The sequence below is a fragment of the Mycteria americana genome, chromosome 8 (genome assembly GCF_035582795.1).
Source record: "Mycteria americana isolate JAX WOST 10 ecotype Jacksonville Zoo and Gardens chromosome 8, USCA_MyAme_1.0, whole genome shotgun sequence".
NCBI lineage: Eukaryota > Metazoa > Chordata > Aves > Ciconiiformes > Ciconiidae > Mycteria > Mycteria americana.
In genome coordinates this window covers 22,621,731-22,639,078 of record NC_134372.1, presented here as the reverse complement: position 1 = coordinate 22,639,078, position 17,348 = coordinate 22,621,731, and the positions used below count along the sequence as shown (strand labels likewise).

At 48.8% G+C, this 17,348-nt stretch overlaps 1 protein-coding gene across 1 annotated transcript in view; it reads left to right on the top strand.

Moving 5' to 3' along the window:
• NRG2 (neuregulin 2) overlaps positions 1 to 11,624 on the top strand; it is a 178,772-nt gene extending 167,148 nt beyond the window's left edge. Inside the window, exons 8-12 of the mRNA XM_075510183.1 lie at positions 4,026 to 4,128; positions 5,077 to 5,200; positions 6,496 to 6,623; positions 9,244 to 9,468; positions 10,919 to 11,624. Coding sequence (XP_075366298.1) covers positions 4,026 to 4,128; positions 5,077 to 5,200; positions 6,496 to 6,623; positions 9,244 to 9,468; positions 10,919 to 11,576 — 1,238 coding nt within the window. The 3' untranslated portion in view covers positions 11,577 to 11,624. The remainder of the gene's footprint in view (positions 1 to 4,025; positions 4,129 to 5,076; positions 5,201 to 6,495; positions 6,624 to 9,243; positions 9,469 to 10,918) is intronic.
• Positions 11,625 to 17,348: the final 5,724 nt, after the last annotated feature.

The following is a 17,348-nucleotide window of genomic DNA, read 5'->3' as shown; positions in this document are numbered from 1 at the left end:
GAGCGGGAAGGCAAGTTTTAGGAAGATCAGGGCTTTTATAGAAATTGCCATCCTAGACATACTAACCTCCACTGGATCGTATGAAGGGTCAGGACGAGCTTTGCCATTCCTCCTCCCAAAGGTTAGCGGCTTATTTCAGTTCTTGACCAGGAGGAAATTGTTCCAACGAAGGTGGCATGAGACATGTTAGTCTAGAAAACAGTGAGCCCGGGGAAGCCAGTAGTCTCCCATGAGAGTGGAGGGTGTAATGCTGAGCATCGTGGTGGCAAGCTGAAATTTGGAAAAACACTGCAGTAACTTAAATGCTTTTAAAAATATCACCTTTGGGCAATTACCCGCTCCTGCCCAGTTGCTCATAATCATATTATTTTTATTCCATTCTCCTCAGCCTGTTTTAGACATATGTCAAGTATCTCTTGAGTAAGCACCTGGGAAATCAAATCCTTTGAGGCTAGGTTTCCCTTGAGTGTAAAGGCCAACCACAGGGAGGGGTTGGTCAGATGAGAGCAGAGGGATTTATCTTTATCACTTAACTTAAAAACATTGACCTGGCAATGTCAGCCAGAGCAGATCTTCACATGAAGATGCTTCAATTCCATTTGCTAGAGATATGAGGACACCAGTCTTTCACTTCTGGATCCTAAATTGGATCCTAATCTGGATCCTAAATTCTCGGGTCCCTGAGGTGGAGAGACATGCACTAGCTGAAGCTGGAGAAACTTGTCTCCTCAGGTTTTGCATGCCTGATCCACAGAGATTGGATCCATCAGTTCTTCCCTGCTGCAGAAATTGTGTGCATTTTTTGGTCAGGTGTTTCAGAGAAAGTGGTGCTGCTAATGCTAATACACTTAAATAAACTTTTAAATTAAGGATTTTTGACATCCCTTTTTTGTTGACCTTTTATCCTTTTCCTCATCCATTCTCAATGTCATCACAGAACCACACACATCCTGTTCCCAGTCTGCAGTCGTCTCTTCTCTGTCATTCGTCTTTCACTTTCATGTGTTGCTGTGACACCCATGGCTGGACTGTGATTCTGTCAGCATTATATGGCACCACATGGTTTGTTCATAGTGTTTGCTGCTGTACAGTGATGATGCTGCTGATGAAGACGTGGTGTTTGTAGAGCATAGATACACAAATGGACAAGTCCTGATCCAGGATCTTACCTTCTCAAATACAAAATTGTAGTGTGCATTCTCTTATTTTCTTTCTGTCACTGTTGAAATGGTTTTGTGCAACATGAAGATACTGTGTTATTGAGCATCAACTTTAATGAGATGTTAGGAGCCAAGCTAAATTACTATCAGCAGGTCATTTAATTTTTAGTTTTGCAGCAGTGACGCACAGCCTCACACTTCACTGCTTCACATAGTAGAGCTGTCAGCTCAAGATGGAGAGGCTAAATCTGCATTTCTGATGAACGGAAACATTCCCCATACAATTCAGGTGAAGGTTCAGGACAGTCAGACGTGCCAGAGTCAGGGTCCCATACTGACATGATCATCAGAACAGAGGCTGTGATTTGAGCCTTACGTGAAAAATTGTGTCATGTAGGTAATGTAGGTAGGTCATGTAGGTAATGTAGGTTTGTCCTGTAGGTAGGTTAAAAAAACCAAAGCCATTGCTTGGCTCTTTGTCCCTCCTCCATGATTCAAAGGGAATGATTTATGCTTGGAAAAAGTCTTTGTAGCAAAAAACATATCTGGTGAAGAATCTTTGAAAAAATTGGCTTGAAGGATGGGTCCATGGTGAAAATTGACCTCCTGCCCAGCTTTTTTTTTTGGTAAAAGTATTTTTTGCTGGGTATTAGCAAATTTCTTGTCCAGTGCCATCCGTAACCAGGACATGATCCTGTCTGGTTTTCCTGATTCTGATAAAATCTCTGAAACTCCTGTCTGAAGGAAAGAGCTGTACAGCTGGAATCCAGGTCCCAGAGATGTGCAAGAGCAAGAAAACTTGTCTGCCATGGTTGCTGATGCCTGGAATAGGTCATCCATGCAAGGGAAACATGTCACTGAAGGAGGTGTTGAGTTCTTTCCCTATGCCAGCTCCACCTCGTTCCTTACAGGAAAACACAAGGAGTATAAGGTCAGCCAGCAACCAAACCCCCCTCTATGAGCAGGTCCCAGGCCGTACAGGCTTGGGGTCTGAGGAGGTGTAGCCGGCTGGTGAAGCTGCTGCAGCGCAGTAACTTTCAGCCCAAGTGAGACCCATGACCTGTCATTCCTGGTCCACACCACTGCGGAGATGGAGTCTGGGAGAGTCTCAGCTGCTCGCCTCTCCCATGAATGGTGGGACATTGCCTTCCTGGCAACTCCACCAGCACCCTGAGCACCTCATGAAACCAAAGGCCAGTGCACAAACAAAACAGATAGAAATGTATTTCTTTAAACTGTAGCTTTGCAGCACAAGCTTGAAGCAAGCTCTGCTGATTATGTTTTTTATCTTCATGCCTGGGCTGTCATTCTCAGCCCTTGTTTAGCAAATCTTTCTTCATTCCCATTTTGAGAGTTAGAAAGAGATCAACATTTTTCCTAGCACTTTTTTTTTCTTCAAAAAATGCTTTTTCCTTCCTAAAATGGCAAGCTGAAATTGGGCTAAATATTCAGTTATCTATCTGGAATGTTTCATTGCTTCCCCTTGCTTTTTTTGCTAAAGTCTAGTCCCAGGGGTTTCTGGGACCAGACCTGTTTCTCTTCTGGTTTTGTATTTCATTGTTTGGTAGCAATGGGGATATCATATAGTCCATTCAAGATACTTAGTGTGGCATGGTGAACCATGCTGAGAACAGCAAACATGGCATGAGTTTTATTGCCTAATCTATGTGAAAAAATATTTCAATGAATATTAAGGAAGGCACAAACACCAATAACTTTAACATTAACACATAGTATGGGGACACAAGGACATCATTCATAGACGCTGAACTAAAATGCTCATGGCAGCTCTGCACTGAATCCTTCTCTCAGTCATCCAGCTGGAAAACCAAATTGCCTCTGCTGATCTCAGTGGAGATTGCTGGATGTCGCTGAGAAGAGCATCTGCTCTGGTGTGGCCACAGAGGAAAAGGTGTCCTTGCTGTGCGATTGCTGCCTAGGTGTAGTTCAGTTACACTGCATGTGACATCCTAGCATTTCCTTGGAGCTTTGATTGATGTGAATGAATTACCTTACTTCCAGCATGGTCTGGGTTTTGATGCGACTGGCTTTTCTGGTTTGAAAGGTGGTCCATGACAAATGGTGACATTTGAGAGAAGCAGCAGCATGCTGCTTGAATTTTGTGTGTGCATCTGCGTTATCTGGTGCAATGGAATTAATGGCTTCTTAGGCTTTAATTAAAAATCCACAACTGTAATTGGTTACTGTATTTTAATTACTCCACTCCCTTTTCTTTGTCTAACGCGCTATCTATCACTTTTCCATCCTCATTCTGCTTTTTGACTGTTTTAGGATGTCCCTTTCACCACCTACATGCTTTGTGGCCTGTTGCTTGGTGGTTTCTAGCACACTGCCGAGCTCCAGGGCATGAAGCCGCTGCAAGGAAAAGGCATTCTGAGTCCGTCCGAGCAGAGAGCCTGTGATGAGAGCATCACAGGACATGCGTGTATGTGGAGAGTGGGGGATGCCTGGGGACTTCCTTGGCAGACTACTAAGTTACCGAGAAGGGGGGATCTGGTGGAAGGGAGAGGAGAGTCGTGGGGCTTTTTGAGATTAGTCACCAAGTTACGCTGCGGGAAGAGAAAGCGAGAAGCATGTTTGAGCGCAGAAGGGGTGAACTGCTGAGCAAGAGAGGGCAAAGGTGCAGAGAGAAAAAGGGAGTGAAGGTCTCTTGAGGGGTGAATAAAGTTGGGCCAGCTGGTCTCAGGTTTGGGGCAGCTATTAGAGACAGGCAGTGGATTGGTAGGAAGTCTGACCGAGGCCTGTTCTCCATCCTGCCCACACACAGTGCTGGTTCCCATGCAGCCAGGCACATCCTTGGTGCTGGAGCCCATTTGTAACTGGTTTCTTGCTCTCCATTTGCAGAAGCAGAAGAGCTCTACCAGAAGAGAGTTTTAACCATCACAGGAATCTGTGTTGCCTTGCTTGTGGTGGGCATCGTCTGTGTGGTAGCTTACTGTAAAACCAAGTGAGTATGGGTGGTTAACAGACAATAACTGGCCAGAGGTTACTCAGTGGTAGTGTTCATGCTTCACGCTTTCATGCTCTTCACCCAAATGCTATTTTATGGAGATGCTGTGCTGTAGTATTCCCAGGAAGGTCTCATGAAGGAGGGCAGTGAAGCCATCTACCAGGCTGTGCCTGAGCAGGATGTTTTCCTGGGACCATTTGCTTATCCCCTGAATCAGTATCATTCCACCCAGATGGGTGATGCTTTGTTACTGGGAAAAGATGGCCCCCAAACCAGCAGCTCATGTCCTGACAGCAGAAGCACACTGGGCTGTTGTGCAGGAGCTGTGGGCTCAGCTATGTACATTTCAGGGACTTTCAGAGCAATCTTGATGGTATAAGAGGCTTGGGGACCTCTTTTATGGCCAGCCTTCCCTGCCTGGACAGCACCTTTTTCCCTACTTAGCCTGCACCTCACCTCAGTTCAGGGTGCCCCTGGGACACAGAGGGTCTTGTGGGGTGAATGCCCTGCCAGGGGCAGGGCACGGGTAGGCTTTGCCACTTTGTGCTTAATGCAGGACAAGTCAAGTGCCTTGCCACCAAGGCCAAGCCAGGACCTGCTTCCCCTTTTCCTTCTTCCCACTTTTCTCCTCCGCTCCCAGGACCATGGTGCCCCTGGCTCCACTGCATTGTGCTAGGCCTTGTCTTGCAAAAGGGGACCCTGGACCCAGCTTCCCAAATTGCCCATGATGAGAAGTGTTTTCTTTTTTTGCAAAAGCAGCAGAAGGTGGCAAATGTTGAATACCTTGTTTCTTCCTGTTTGCAGCTTTCCACAAACACCATTGAAACATCAAGTGTGTCTGAGACTTGCTTTCTCTATTGTCTGTGTCCCCCAGGTGTCTCTGGGGGCAGAGAGCCCCATGAGATAAGTCTTCCTAATAGATTTTTTTCCCTTTCTGCTTTAAAGGAAACAAAGAAAACAAATGCATAATCATTTACGGCAGAACATGTGCCCTGCCCATCAGAACAGAAGCCTTGCGAATGGGCCAAGCCATCCACGTTTGGATCCTGAGGAAATCCAAATGGCCGATGTAAGACCTTTTGTCTCCATCTCCCTGCAAGTTACTGAGTGCCTATTTTCCGCCAGGGATTTGATGTGGATGTGTATGCTTACACACCTGTGTGCATGTGCATGAGGAGCAAAACACTAACAAACTTGAACAAAAAGATGAGATTCTGCATAGAAACATTTCCAAAACCAACATCTGAAGAGAAATGTGATTTTACTTTGAAGCACAGGGTGAGATTAGGGCACTTGGGACAGGCTTGTTTTGATGAATCAAGTGTGATCCTGTTTTCCTCTAAGAGAGATGTTCCTGATGTTTCCTGTTTATTAAGCTATCCCGTCAAGCCCCGCTTTGTGGCATGACAAATGGAATCGGCGTGGTGGTGGCCAGAGCCGCCACGGTGACCTTGTCGTGCTGAAGCATGTTGTGGTAATCTGGTCAGCACCGCATTAGCCCACCTGCCCATACCAAGAGTTGCGTCCTCGGCAAGGTGGGATGTCCTGGTGGGGTGCCAGTGTCACACCAATGAGAACGATCTAAGAATTTAGGACCGGATTCCAGAAGGGTCGTTCAGCCACTCTCATTACTTCAGTCACATGAGATTCCCATTAAACCCGTGAAATCAATAGGACCATCAATGTGCTTAAGTTCCTTGCTGGACCAAGGCATTGAAAGGGGTCAGAAAAAGGGAAGGAGGGAGGCATAGCTAAATGAAAAGAAGTACTGATGGAAATTAGTACGATGAATCAGTTACAAGCTCTGCTGGGTCACCCTTTGGATGTTAAAATTTAGCTAGATTGAATCCCAGCCATGAAGGAAGAGGGAAAGGGAATTTCTAAGAACCACAGCTCTCTGACCTCAAAGTACTGACTCCCCCAGAGAGCTTAGTGTCCCTGTGAAAAGCAGTGCTTCTTGTTAGATGAAGGAATATCTCAGCATAAATATTTGGATTACACCTGGTGTTTCTCTGCCAGATCTCATGTGGTTGTCCTTTTGCTGGTACTCTATCGGGTGTATAACTTCCTGTGAGCAGAGATGTTTTTCTGCTCAGTAGCTACACGTGGTACCACTGTCCTCTGGGGAACCCCTTGGCTCTTCATACCCTTCTGCAGTCCCTGTGCCGCAGCCCTTTTCCGGTGTTCAAAGTGCAGGGGCAGAGAAGAGCCTCCAGCCTCCTTGTCTCTTTCTGTGGGGTATGGAGCTGCCAGGTTCACTCAGTCCTCATCTAATTTCACCAGAAATAATCAAGCCAGCCAAATTTGTCTGTGGCAGCATTGGAAAGCTGGTGGCTGATCTGTGTTATTCTTCATATTTTACAGTATATTTCTAAGAATGTTTCTACCACCGAGCATGTGATCCGAAGGGAAACAGAGACAACCTTTTCGGGAAGTCACTCCTGCTCCCCATCTCATCACTGCTCCACAGCCACTCCAACATCCAGCCAGAGGTGATGTATACCGTTTTCCCCTGAACTTTCTCCTGCTGTTTGTCTTGGGATGCTGTGAGATTCAAAGCCAGTAAAAGGTTTTCCTTTCACCTCCCTTTCTGTTTTTACTTGATGTTTAGCACTACACTGGCATACAGGCCATGTGACACTGCGGGTCTTTCTTTGCTGGCACAGCTAGTTAGTGAGAGGTGTGGAAAGATGTGATCCTTGACTTGCAATGAGGTGCCAGCAGGAACCTGCAGCGCTGACATAGCTGGAAACTAGGAGGAAATGAAGTTGTTCTTTCATGCTTTGCACAGACAAAACAGGAGGATGCATCTAGGAAAGGTTTTGCAAGTTATGTTGTCAACCATACTGGACACCTGCAATAATTCATTAAGCACACAAAAGTTATTAGTTTCATGCTTGATATCTTTAGAAAGTATTTGCCTTGTGGAAGGCAAAGTACACAAAATATCACAAAATGTTTTGTCCAGTTCCTCAAAGTTAGGGTCTGACCTGGGAGTCACAGTTTTTCACCAGAAAAAACACTCCTGTGCAATTTATCACAGTCCAGAAAGTTGCATTAGAATCTCAGTGTCTGAGGTGGTGGCACCTCTTTCACTGGAAGTCTTTCTGAGGCTCTCAGGAAAATTGGGGCTAGCAGGAAACTACCAATAATTCTTGCTACATAGGATGAGGCATAATTTTTTTTACATGTCAAAATAGCCTTCAGGGGGAAGAGCAGCATGGCTCGGAAGCTGAAGTTCTCATGGTTTTTGAAAGCATTTAAATTGCAGATGGAGCTTCCCTATTTTTATGATGTCCAGAAAAGTCCTTCAAATGCTTTAGAGAAAGTCCTGTGCTGTTTTGAGTTTGGATGTTCAGGTTCTTCCTCTTTACATAGGTCTTGTGCTTCTTCCAGTAAGTGATGGTGTTTCCTCAGGAGAGCACTTGCCTTTGAAAAGTGACTGCAAGGTGCAGGGGGGCCATGTCTACAGCCTGTCAATGACATATAGATCACATTGCATTGACTTTATAAAGCAAAAGACGTCCTGGCTTATTTACTTCATTAGCCCGATATGTTTGTCTCCATCTGTCCAGGAAGCAATGAATCCTTTCAGCTAAAGCTCAAAGATGGCTCCTGGCAGATTTCTTCAGGGTTCAGGCATTCATCAGGGATGAGCAAGTACTCTCAGTGTACAATGAAGTGATCAACTTCAGATATCGAACTTAAGTTTTCAGACTAATTCCTCCCCAGACTCCTGTGGCTAGACCTCCAACAAGTAGACAGGGAGCCAAGAATGACTCGCTGGGCTGGAAATGACTGCCTTTGTCCAGGGAAATCCCACCCCTAGTGAGCTAGATGGTGTGTTTTCCAGGTTTTTTTAATTCATATGCTGCAGCCCAACCCTGGCTAGGTGTGTGCAAGCTTGAGCCAGGCGCACAGAGGCTCCTGTGCCTGCAGAGCTGCACCTTGCTAGCCTTCCGTGCTCACTTCAAAGCCCTAGGACCCCAGGTCCATCTCTGGGCACCTCCTGAAGGCTTAAAGGTGTGTCTGGAGGGCAGCATTAACACATGACAGCTGTGACACCTACCTTGCATAGCCTCTGGCCATGGCTACCTGCCACCTAATCTGCCTGAGTCAAGTGCATCGAGCAGGTTTTTCTTGAAGTCATGCCAGAGGAAAACTACTGGCATAATCAGGCTCCATTTTACTCAATCAGCACCTCTAATGAGGACACCGCTTGAAGTTATAAATTAGTGTGGTGGTTGCAGCTGAGCATGTGCCTGGAGCCATCAATAATTAACAAGTTCTTGGGAAGTCTTAATGAGGCCTACTCTCCTCTGCAAACCCCCTACCAAAATTGTCTGCCGGCACAGCTCCATCTGGTGCAGTGTGGGAGTTCAGAGCTGTTGCTCTAATGGATCACATATTTCTGCTATGGAGAGGGGTCAGCCTGGTGGCTGTGGCACGTGTGGGCCCCTGGTGTGCACATGGCCCCATGCATCCCTGGTGAGTCCTTGCAGGATCTCTTCTTTGCACCAAGACTAGGGCAGGTGGAACTCCAAGTGCTCACCAAGGTCTAGCCAATATATCATAGTTTTTGTCTAGCACCTTGAAAGTTTTGCTGCCAAAATCTTTTATGAACCAGTGGAAACTGAACATCTAGATCTATCTTTGGTATGCTTTTCTCTGCTGATAACGAAGTAATTTTGAGTGGTTTATTTTCTGGCTCCTTTCTGGTAGCATTTCTGAAGGGGCTGTCACTTGGCAATGCAGATGGCACATTTGAAAATCCTTTGTGGACTTGCCTTGGCATGGCCAGTGCGTTGCTCCACACCCAGAACGTTTTGCAAGCACAAAGCCCTGGCCTCCCTCCAGGGGCTGTCCTGTGCTGTCCCCAGCCATCAGAAGGTGGTGTGACAAATACCCACTATGCACAAGTAGCAAAGAAAGGCAAATCAAAGGCAGGGTTGGGAAGTTGGGCATGCCTGGCCAGATGTATGAGAGATGCGTGAGAGAGAGAAAGGCAACGCCAGTGCAGAGTACAGTGTGAGCTGTGCCTGCATGCAGCTCTTTGGAGAAGACCTTTTTGGTGATTCCTTGCTCAGTGTTTATATGGGGTTTGGTCCACAGACATGAAAGCCACACCTGGAGCTTGGAGCGGACGGAGAGCCTGACTTCAGATTCCCAGTCTGGGATAATGCTGTCCTCAGTGGGAACCAGTAAATGCAACAGCCCTGCATGCGTGGAGGCACGGGCTCGCCGCGGGGCCACCTTCTGCATCGAGGACTCGCAGAGGCCCATGACACAGTACCGTGACTCAGTGGATTCTCTGCGGGACTCACCGCACAGCGAGAGGTCAGACCCCACTGCTTGGTGCCCCCCCGGCACAGCAGAGGCGAGCCATGCCCTCTGTGCTGGACACAAAAATGTTTGTCTCTGCCCAGCCCTAGAGCAGCGGTCCCATGGTAGCACTGGAGAAACTCCAGCTCTGGTCCTACCAGAGGAAGCCACTACCCCAGGACGCCGCTCTGGTAGGGGCAGCAGCAAGCACTGTACCCTACTCACCTGGTGGCAATGTAGGTTTGGAGCATAGGGATGAGAGGAGCAGAAAATAGCTGGCTGCAGTCAGCCACTGGTGAAGAAAAACTGGCTGAGAGCACACCCCCGGCAGCTTGGTGGGCTGGCAGTTCAAGCAAGGTTTGGCCCTCAGGTATATGGGGAAAAGATGTGCATCCTCAGCATAGTCCTGGATGGCCTGGTGAGCAGGAGTGCTGTATGTAGGCACAGCCTTGGGACAGGGCTCTGTATGACCCAGCCTTCCAGGGAACACAACTGCAGAGCTGAGACACCATCAGCCAGTGAGAGGCAGTAACACTCATCCTCTTCCGGGGTCTGGTTTCTCATGGTGCAGAAGCACATCTCCACCCTTGCTCCAGCCCTTTGTGGGTAGCTGTGGGCAACCCTGGGTGGCCACTTTCAGGCAGTTACCCTTCAAGGCAGTGGGACTTATCCACGGGGCAGAGGAGAAAGGCAGCATCTCCTGCTCTCTCATTCCTGTCCCCGGTCCATTCAGGTAGGCTGACCCAGCTCATACAGACATCATACTTCACAAGGCACACGGGTAAAAGGGCACCAGACGAGTCAGGGAGCCTGGACAGCCTAAAATGAGCGAAGACACCAATTGGCACTATCAAGAGGAAATGAAATCTGCTCCTTAGAAAGAGGTGATGCTGAAGGAAGGGCTGTTTGGAGAAGGGCTAGGCCAGACCTGAGTTGCCACACTGATGTTGTCACTGGAGTAGATAAAAGCAATAGATGCCTTTTTGAGACACAAGATTTTTGCTAAGTCAGAGGAAGCAATGCCCAAGGTTTTCTCCATCTGTGGCCTGAGCAGGGGGAGGGCATTTAGGGGACCTTCCTTGGAGACAAGCCTGGCAGCTCCAGAGGGAACAGAAAGCAGCTCGCAGGCAGACAAGAGGCGGGGAAGACTTGACTCAGCCTGCTGGGAGATGCTGCAAGGTTTGCAGCAATGCAGGGTGGGAATTGCACACTGAGTTCCTTGGGAGAGGCAGTCCTGAGATGCATGGTGCATGGTGCCCAAGTGCCCACCGAAGCAAGCAGCTCGTCCTTCCTCGGCACAGTGGTGTAATGTCCCTCCACCTGGTTGCCCAGGAGATGCCGAGCTCCAGGACCAGGTGCACTGGAAGCCTCATGGGTCCCTGCACCAGGTGTTCGGCAGAGTGCGGGCACAGCTGGAGGTTTTTGGGGTTGTTTGGTGTCCAAACAGAGGTGTTGCTTCTTTCAGGTACGTGTCGGCCCTGACCACACCAGCACGCCTGTCACCTGTCGACTTCCACTACTTGATGGCCACACAGGTGCCCACCTTTGAGATCACCTCCCCCAACTCAGCGCATGCTGTCTCCCTGCCGCCGGCAGCCCCCATCAGCTTCCGTGTGGAAGAACAGCAGCCCCTCCTGCGGCGGTACCAGCTCCCTTTCCAGGACATGCAGAGGTACGACAGCTACTACCAAAGGAAGACCTACCTAAACGACAGCATGGGGAGCCTGCCCTCCAGCCCCTTCCGGATCACAGAAGATGATGAGTATGAGACGACGCAGGAGTACGTCACAGCGCTAGAGCAGCCAAAGAAAACAGCCAGCAGCAACAGGCGGTGGAAAAAATCCAAACTGAACGGGCACGTCCCTCACAGAGCCAGAGCCGTCCGGGACTCCTTCTCCTTGAGCAGCGCCTCTTACAGTGAGTCTGATGAGGAGCTGGTGGCTGAGAGCACCCCCTTCCTAAGCACTCAGAACAATGAGGCGGCGCACACAGAGTCGCGCCCGCTCCACCGGCCAGGCGACAGCCGGACTCACTACTCCTGCAGCAGACACAGTGTTCACGGGGAGACTGGGCGCAGCAGCCTGATGCACACGAAGCCCAAACCAGACCCGGATCCTCTCTAGGCACCTCCCAGACTCGTGCACCTGCAGACGTAACCCGCATGGAGGAGGCCAAGGAGGGAGATGAGACAAAACAAAACAAAACTAAATATTTTTATTTTATATAAAAGAGGGGGAAAAATATAACAAATAAAATGTTTTATTTTCATTTTAGCAAAGTTGTCTTATAATAGCTAATGGCAATGACTTTTTTATAGGGAATCTCTATTTATATGTAATGTCTTGATTTACAGCTTCCAAGAAAAAAAAAGTTAAAAAAAAAAAAGAAGAAAAGAAAACAAACAACAAAGTAAAAAAAAAGTGGGCCAATTTTTGACTACTTAAAAATAGAAAAAAAACTATTGTGGTGCCTTTTGCTGTATGCTAGTGCTGGGATTCATGCCGAGGATTCTGTTTCAGTAGCATTTAAGATCATAGATTTTTGTTTGGGAGACAACCTGTCACAAGGGCACTCTTCCATTGGAAGAAAACAGCCTTGCCACTTTGCCCCATACCCTGCTATTAATGATCTTATTCTTTAAGGTATCGTTTAAACACACATCAAGGACATGAGTGGGAGCATTTCCATTATCATGTCTAATGGGGATCTGTCTTGCCCTGTAAAATACTTGTATTTTCACTTAAATCAGGAGAAAAAGAAACCCAACAGCACTGTACTGAAATGCAGAAATAATCTTTCTTTTGCCACACAGGTAGGAAGAGAAAATGAAATCACGCAGCAGCAGCAGCCCTTACAATATAGCTTTCAACCTTTGGCCATTTCACCTGTGGGTCTGAAGTTGGGTTGGCACAGGTTTGTAGTCAAACAAGGCAGACAAACAAGGCAACTGTATGAACGTGGTGAAATAATACCCCGTTATGTATGGTTGAATCCAGTTCACTGAAGCCAGCCCTCGCAGGCAGACAGTACTGCACAGTGGTCCCAACAGGGCGGTCTCCATTCAGCTGTGGTACCCCATGGCTGCATTGCCATACTGGTGCTGTGCTGGCCGCGGTGTCCCCTTGACTGAGCAGTGTAGCCATGGTGCAGCATTGGCCGTGGTGCCGTGTGCCGTGGCGCCGTAGGGCTGCCAGGGCTGTGGCATCCTGCATGCTGTGATTGGCCACAGTTCAGGCAGTGCTGGGAGGACACCCGGCGGACAGCCCCACGGCGCAGCATGGCCGCGGCTCGCCCTGGATGCCATGCCAGGCAGCTGCCGGCAGTGCTAACCTGGGGTTTGGCAGGAGCCTGAGCACTTTTGGCCCCACTTGTCGCCCCTGCATTGGCCGGGAAGGGCCCTGCATGGGGCAGCCCAGCGAGTGGATTCTTCTGTACAGCCATGCCATATATTGTAAAGACAGTTGTTACCGTCACGTCTTGCCATCAATGATGGACGTTGTGTTTCTGAACTTGGAGAAGCTCTGGCCATTGGCTCTGTGGTGCAAATAGACAGTCCTGCGTGTCCATGTGGCAGAGCATCCCCCATGGAAGTGCCCCTCTCTCCTCACTTCTCTGCAGCAAACCTGTTTACATTGTAGCCTGACTTTTTTCTTTTTATATTTTTACTTCTGCATGTCCTTTGCATTTCAGATGATACTGTAGATTGGATGCATGGTGAAGCTGTGACTGAGAAGATAATACAACAATTGACAGTGTATTTCATTTAACTTTTAGCAATAAGGTAACTAAATCCTCTATTCCTCACCCATGATGGGGTCAGATAGAAAACTCTGCTAATTTGTCATAAGATGATTGTCAAAGTTTGCTCTGGATTGTCTGAATGTCAGAACTCTCGACTGTTTAACACTTGAACATTTTTTATATTATAAATAAAATGAGAAATAACAAACTGTGGGCTGCATTAATCTCAGGCAATTTGGGGGGCAAATGGGGAGCTGTAACAGGTACCATACACAGAATCACAGATTGACTGAGGTTGGAAGAGACTTCTGGAGGTCATCTGGTCCAACTCCCCTGCTCAACCAGCTCACCCAGAGCCAGTTGCCCAGGACTGTTCCCAGTCAGGTTTTTAGTATCTCCAGGGATGGCCACAACACAGCTTCTTTGGGCAACCTTTGCCAGTGCTTAATCACCCTCAAAGCAAAAAAGTGTCTTCTTGTGTTCAGACTGAATTTCCTATTTTTTAATTTGTGCCCATTGCCTCTTGTCCTGTCACTGGACGCTACTCAGAAGAGTCCAGCTCCCTCATCTTATTGCCTCCATTCAGGTATTTATACACATGGATAAGATGCCCTGAGCTTTCTCTTCTCCAGGCTGAACAGTCCCAGCTCTCTCAGCCTCTCCTCATATGAACAATGCTCTGGTTCCTAAACATCTTTATGCCCCTAGAGACCCAGAGGTGGGTGTTTTTCTACCTGGCATGGACATTTGACCTTCACTGCAGGGCTCAGGAGCTGAGGCTCACTGAGGTGAGTGGATGCCACCCACACGTCTGCTGGGGGGATGCCATTCCTTCTCCACCTGCAGAGCGGGAGATCCCCCTTCACCCCACCCGTGGAGGCTTTCTGTTGTGCCAAGAAAGGCCAAGATGCATGGCACATGCTTCAAATGCTGGCACCAATTTTTTGGCACATGCTTCACATGCTGGCACCAAGTGACTTTTGCAGTAGACTGGAGATGTGTTGGGTCCAATTCTGCAAGTGCCACCATGCAACATGTGCCCACCCACAAAACAGGTCCCTTCTTCAGCTCTTCCATGGCAAGTCTGCATCTCTGGCTAGCCCCCATGTAGGGGAATCACTGAGAATAAGGTGTATTCACAGGAAGCACAGTTCCTGAGGTTGCATCCATGGCTCAGTCCCGCTCAGACCCCACTCCCTTATTCCTGTTCAGTGAGATGAACAGGTGCCCAAAAGTCCCAGTTGAACTCACCTAATAGGAGAGGGATCTGCTACACATTGTTCTGAGTTGACCCCATAGGAATGCACAGAGCCATGAGAGACGTCCATGGTCCTCACAATGATGCCCATGCTGAAGGCCAGGCTAAGAACACCCACAGCCTGAGCTTCTTCTGCTGCAACACCCCCAGGATGCCTATTGCCTTGGAGCTGACCTGACTGGGTCACAGGCCACCTCTAACATCCATCACATGTGCTGTGGGGACTCCAACCAGACCAGAGGGCTCAGCACTTCACCCTGAATAAAGGCGTCTCAGCACTGATTTCCCAAAAGGTTAAAGGCTAAAGGATCTTGCCCTCCTGCCACAGGACCATGTGACCCAACAGCAATGTGCAAAGGAGGTCTTAGATGCCTGGGACTGGGGATAAAGGCGGTAGGGTCAAGTCCTGATTTGGGTGACATTTGCCATGGAACCTTTGGACACATCATGTCCCACTTCTATGCAGCCCCAAGCCTTGCTGGATGAAAGCAGCAGTACCATGCAGCTCTCCACCCTCCTGTTACTCTTGGGACAGGCTGTGATTCCCCATTGCCTTTGGTCCCCCAACTTATCTCCTCCAGCAGCTCCTGGAGTGTGATAAGATGGACAGAACAGGCAGAGAACACCTGACCCCCTGGAAGGGACGTGCGTGGGAGGCTCACCAAGGGTAAGGATCCCTGGGGAAACCAGCCACATAGAAGAGAGAGATGGGGGACCTTTGGGTTCCCAAAGCAACCCCATCTCCCTGCCTGGCTCTCCTCAGCGTCTGTGAGCTGATGAGCTCTGTTCATGGAGAAGTCCACCTGGGGCTGGCACAGCAGCATCTGCATTACAACAAGGCTGCAGCTCTTGGGCCTCCTGCTGCCATGCTCTGAGCTGGGGTGCAGAGCGATGGTGTGGCCGAACCTCGGGATGTGCTCAGCGCAGCTGATCCACACCAGGCATCACCATCGCAGTCTGCTCTCTGGGTCCCTCAGAAAGGAGCTGCGGGTTTGCCCAGCACTGCCTTGTGCAGAGGCATGTTTTACTGCTCCATGGTTTATAGGGATCTGTGACACTCTGCATCTGGTGAGACACCACTAGCTCTGAGCCATGGCAGCTTCATGATTTCTTGTGGTAATTTCTTGTTCAGTGTGCCCCTTGATTCCCATAATTGTGTTCTATATTTGGAGGCAGTTACAGTACTTCAATTTTCTCTCCAATTGCCTCTGAAGGAAGCATGTATCTCCTTTTTCCCTGGCTGGTTTATTTTTAGACCCCTCATTTCCAGCCATGTGTATTCCTAGGGTTTGGCCGTAAATATTTTACAGCAGTTTTCACAGGTGGGGGGAGCCACCAAAGCTTCCTGCCAGCTCTGCTCCTCATGTACGATGACTTTGCCGCCCTTCCCACAGGGGAGGGAATTGCTCTGCTGACACAGATGGGGTGACGCAAGCAGGATAGGAGTGTCAGACCCTGGCTTTGGGATTTCAAAGCCTCGCCCCAGAAAAATTCCCTCTAAAATGAATTTGGTGTCAGGCTGTGCCCAGGAGAAGGGGCCTACCAGGAAGGTCAGGCTGAACCAGCACCATCAGGGGATGCTGTCTGAGACCCGGAGCAGCTGTGCTGCCTGCTGGAGGGCCTGGCACAGGCTGGGGCTGTGCCAGAAAGTGCATTTGGGTACCTCCAGGAGGAGAAAAAGATGTGGCTGCTTAATTCCTCTGAGATGCTACTCTTCTCTCTCAGTGGTAGGTGGCTGAGTCCTTCACCTCCAGGGAGGGAAAGAGGGAGAAAAAAAGCATTTTGTTCCTGGTCACAAGCTGAGGCTGTGGGTTGGTCAAACAAGGCATTTTTGGGTGTTCTCAGTGCCCTCTTGTAGATAAGATGCCCACCACATCTGCACATGCACATGTTCCTGGATCAGTGCTTGCACATCAGGGCAAACTGCTGGTTGCCGATAAGTGCAAGTTTAACCCTCTTATCTGTCTTGCCAAGGGCTGTTTAAAGCCAGCTGCCACCCCTTTCCACATCCATTGAGTGGTGAGTCTCACGGCTCTGAGGCCCTTTCCTGGTGCCCAGAGGAGACTTTGCAAGATCCTGCTTTTACCTGCAACTTACTCCCAACCGAGGATGACAGACTGGCACCTTCAACATGGGAGACTGAGCTGCTCTTGGTGGCTTCCTCAAACACACTGGAGATGTCACTGCCTGCTGGAGGGCATGGTCAGAAAAGACAGGCTGCAGTACAAAATATTACCTGGGATTTTGGAGAGCAAGAGTCAGGCCTGGCTTTCCCCCGGGCTTCCACTGTGTGAGTCTGGGCACCAGATGCTTCATGCGAGTAGCAGCATCTTGGACGTCTTCAGTGTAAGGGATGTCTGTACAGTACCTGACACGGCAAAGCACATGATGCCTTGGAGAAACTAGTCATGACAATCAGTGTAGCCATGGGCTCCTCTGGGAACAGCTCCTAGAACATCTCCAACCACCAATGCAGATGTTGGTATCTTTCTCCTCCCATAAACCTCTAGGCTGCATGTGGACAGACAGACCTGGGATGCACCAGATGGAGGGAAGAGTTACCTGAATGTGTTCCCAAAGCAGCCCATCTGTCCACACCTGCTCCATGGGTAAGTCATCCATCCAAAGCATGGGCAGGCCAGTGCTTTCAGCACTGAGGAGGATGGTACCCCACTCGTGGAAAGGCATTGTGACTTTCACAGAATCACAGAATCACAGAATCATATAGGTTGGAAAAGACCTTTAAGATCATCGAGTCCAACCATAAATCTAACACTACCAAGACCACCACTATACCATGTCCCTAAGCACCTCATCCAAACATCTTTTAAATACCTCCAGGAATGGCGACTCAACCACTTCCCTGGGCAGCCTGTTCCAATGCTTGATAACCCTT